This window comes from Verticillium alfalfae, genomic scaffold (assembly GCF_000150825.1).
Source record: "Verticillium alfalfae VaMs.102 supercont1.2 genomic scaffold, whole genome shotgun sequence".
NCBI lineage: Eukaryota > Fungi > Ascomycota > Sordariomycetes > Glomerellales > Plectosphaerellaceae > Verticillium > Verticillium alfalfae.
The window spans coordinates 2,072,954-2,076,350 of record NW_003315037.1 but is presented as its reverse complement, the minus strand read 5'-3'; the positions used below and the strand labels follow the sequence as shown (position 1 = coordinate 2,076,350).

Here is a 3,397-nt window from a genome sequence, read left to right as displayed (position 1 = left end):
CTGCGCCAGTCATACCTACACCCGTCGCAATCGCTGCGATCGTCAAGCAGCGCACAATCTCCTTTCCCGCTGACCATCCCCGCGCACCGCTCCTTCGAGAACGATTCAACCGCTCCGACCGACGGGCCCCCGACTTCAGTCCTCATCCGACGCCTGCCCAAAGATATTGCCATGGAACAGCTTCGTCTCATGGTGGTGTGGTCCAACGAGTTTCAGAAGATAGAACTTGTGCAAGAGTCCGATGACGACGAGTCTGCATCGGCCCTCATGACGTTCAGAACGCCTGCCGGCGCCTCCGAAGCGAAGAAGATGCTGCACGGCAAGCGCAACATGGTCGTGGAGATTTTGGGAACACCACGAGCGTATGGGGGTGAACACGGCACGAGCGCCTCAAGCGCGAGCTCGTCGTCTGCGGCATCCTCGGCCCACGGTTCGCGACAACCGTCTCGCTACAATGGTTCTTTTCCGCATGTCGGCAAGATTTCTCCACCGATGAGCGGCGCGTATGGATCGAGTGAACTACCAAACCCAGAGGACAGCGCTCGCTATCAGAACCTATTTTCGCCCCAGTCCCCTATTGGTAACCATCTCACCGACAGGCCGCGAATCTCAGGCAAGACCCTCATCAACAATGATACTGCCGATGACGACGAGACAGGGGAGCTACTGAAGGACCCAGTCGCATACGCAGAAAATGGTTCTGTCACGTCTCAACGACGCGCCACTGCACCTCAGCTGCCGATTGCGCATCTGGCCAGTCTGTCGCTCAATTCCGGCTCTGGCCCCGGATCTTCCTCGCTGCCTCCCTATGGTCACCAGATCATGTCGGGACACCACGCATCCATGTCGCCTACTGGCCTGAATGGCGGAGCTGGACACGGCCTTCACTATCCGATGGTGGCCCCTCAGTACGGCCGTCACAGCAATTTTCCGCCTGTGAACCCAGCTGATCAGAACCCCCCCTGCAATACTCTTTACGTCGGCAACCTCCCCATCGACACGTCGGAGGAAGAGCTCAAGGCCATGTTCTCTAAGCAGCGTGGGTACAAGCGACTCTGTTTCCGCACGAAGCAGAATGGCCCGATGTGTTTTGTTGAGTTCGAAGACGTCACGTTCGCAACCAAGGCGCTGAATGAACTTTACGGTCAGCCGCTTCACAACAGCGTCAAGGGTGGCATTCGACTCAGTTTCTCCAAGAACCCTCTCGGCGTCCGATCAGGCCAGACATCTGGGCAGGGTGCTGCCAACTCCATGGTCGCCATGATGGCAGGGTCCCCCAACGGATTCACAACAGCCAACGGCCCCCCACCAGGGCTCACTGTTCCGCCCGGTCTCAGTTCCGGCCGTTACGGAGGGTCATCGGGCGGTCAATCTTACACTCCCGCAGGCTTCTCGGCGAATGGCACTCTGTCTCATAACCCTTGGAATGGGTACAGCGGACCCATGGCCTCGGGCGGACCGAATGTGAACATGGGTGGGAATGGCTCCACACCCTACATGAGCCCACACATGCTGGGCAGATAGTAGGGTTCATTCCAGTGCATTCTCCGTAGTGAACGGTGGGAACCACTCTGGCTTTCTTTCTTTCTTTTCTTTTGGGCAAGCATGGTGTGGATTGGAAGCATGGTAACGGACGGCATTGGAGTTATCTGAAAGCGATGCGTAGGAAAGCATGGGGGCGACCAAGCCATGACGGTCACTCACAAACCAGCCCAACATGGTGGCGGTTGGCTTACATGTCTGAACAGCTATGGCATGGCCACAGCCATTTGTGGAAAGATGGTCATATCGAGGCGTTGTTTCGAATCCAGTGGACCTGGCACCAATTTTCCCTACTCAACAAAGACGGTGGGCGACACATTTGGCCATCGGGAGGAGTCTGCAATTTGGCAGAGGGCTCAACTATGGCGTTCAGGAGAGGATATACGTTCCCGGCAGTCCGACACACTTCCACGATTACCCGGTGCACACATTGATTTGGGTCTCTCTCTCGCTGTCTTTTTTTCCTTCCCCCTAGCTTGGGGTTTCTCTTCATGCAACGAGTTTTTGTCATTGGTTCAATCCGGAATTCACGATCTCCCCGGATCTCTAAAGAAGAGGGACACAGCGGGCGCAGACAGGTTCTAGCGCTACTGCAAGCGGTCTCTGCCTTGGTGCGACTTGTGGGCAGTCTCGACAGCAGCAAGGAGTGTGTATTCACGATCAAGCGCCCTCAAAGAAAGCAACACCGCAAGGAAACGATAACCCCTCCACGAGGGGGCCATACACATGCAAGCGAGGAGGATTGGCAAAGGATTTGGCGCGGGGTCTGAACACAAAACAACAAATTGTCCGTCGATGGACGGAAGGGTGTGTCCCCATACGAGGCCTTTGTATTCCAGCTTAATACTCCAACGAGGAGAAATGATACTGGACGAGGCGCTGCGCTTTGGGGACGACGGACAGGGAACACATGGGAGAGACAAAAAGCGAGGCGGGACTCGGATTCGGCGAATTTCGGACACGTGGGGGGGGGGAAGGGGGGCGTAGCGGCTGCATGCTCGATATGCACTACTTTTTCGTTGATCCCTTCCACCACACTCTCTCACGCATTGTATCAGCGACACAGGGCGAGGCACATGGTCAACGGGTACCGAGGCATCGCATACAAAAGGATCAGCATAAAGATGGGAAAGGCAAGGACGGGAAGGATCTGTCAGGCGAGGCAAAAGATGGGCTCTCTTCTCACTTTCGACTTGATGGCACCCGTGCAAGGCATGGGCGTGCTTCGAGCCGGATCAGAAGTGAGGAGGAGCCTCGGGCGTCGCTGTTTCTGTTTCTGTTCTTTTTTTTTTCTTTCTTGGTATACCTGGCTGTGGTTTCCTTTTCATCTTGCTTTTGCTATTTTCTTCTGGGTTGTTCCCTCTCTAGGCCCGATTTCATGAATCGCTACGCTGGCGTTCTCTGTTTTGTCAAGCCCTGTCGATTTAGGAGCGACTCATTACATACCCCTCGTTTCACTGGTTTTCTATTCTTCCTGCCTTTTTCTCCTCTCCTAGCGACGACGTGGTGGCATTTATCATTGCTGCTTGACAGGGAGCTTCATAGGAATGCTGAGACAAGCGGGATCCGGGGTTATGGGCGGTAAACTTTTGGTACAATACGAAAACACCTTCACTAGAACTTCACTAGAACGCTGGCGAGCTCTGCAGGACCGCGAGGTCTCCCAATGGTCAAGCTATGAAAACGTGACCGACAAAGATGATCTGTTGACTGTCGACGATAGCCTGATGTGAGGTTGCTGATGAGACGAGGCGTACGTCGAGACAGCCCCGGGCGGGTAGAAACGGGTCCCGCACAGCGCAGGGCTCAGTTTTTGAGGGGCCCTCGGAACGGCACATTGTAGATTTGCATGTGC

At 55.2% G+C, this 3,397-nt stretch overlaps 1 protein-coding gene across 1 annotated transcript; it reads left to right on the top strand.

Annotated features, from left to right (window-relative positions):
• Positions 1–171: 171 nt before the first annotated feature.
• Positions 172–1,524, top strand: VDBG_02100 (RNA binding protein; the record flags this gene model as incomplete). Its single annotated transcript, XM_003007866.1, has 1 exon — positions 172–1,524. One exon carries the CDS (start codon positions 172–174, stop codon positions 1,522–1,524), a length of 1,353 nt encoding a protein of 450 aa, XP_003007912.1.
• Between the last annotated feature and the right edge of the window lie 1,873 nt (positions 1,525–3,397).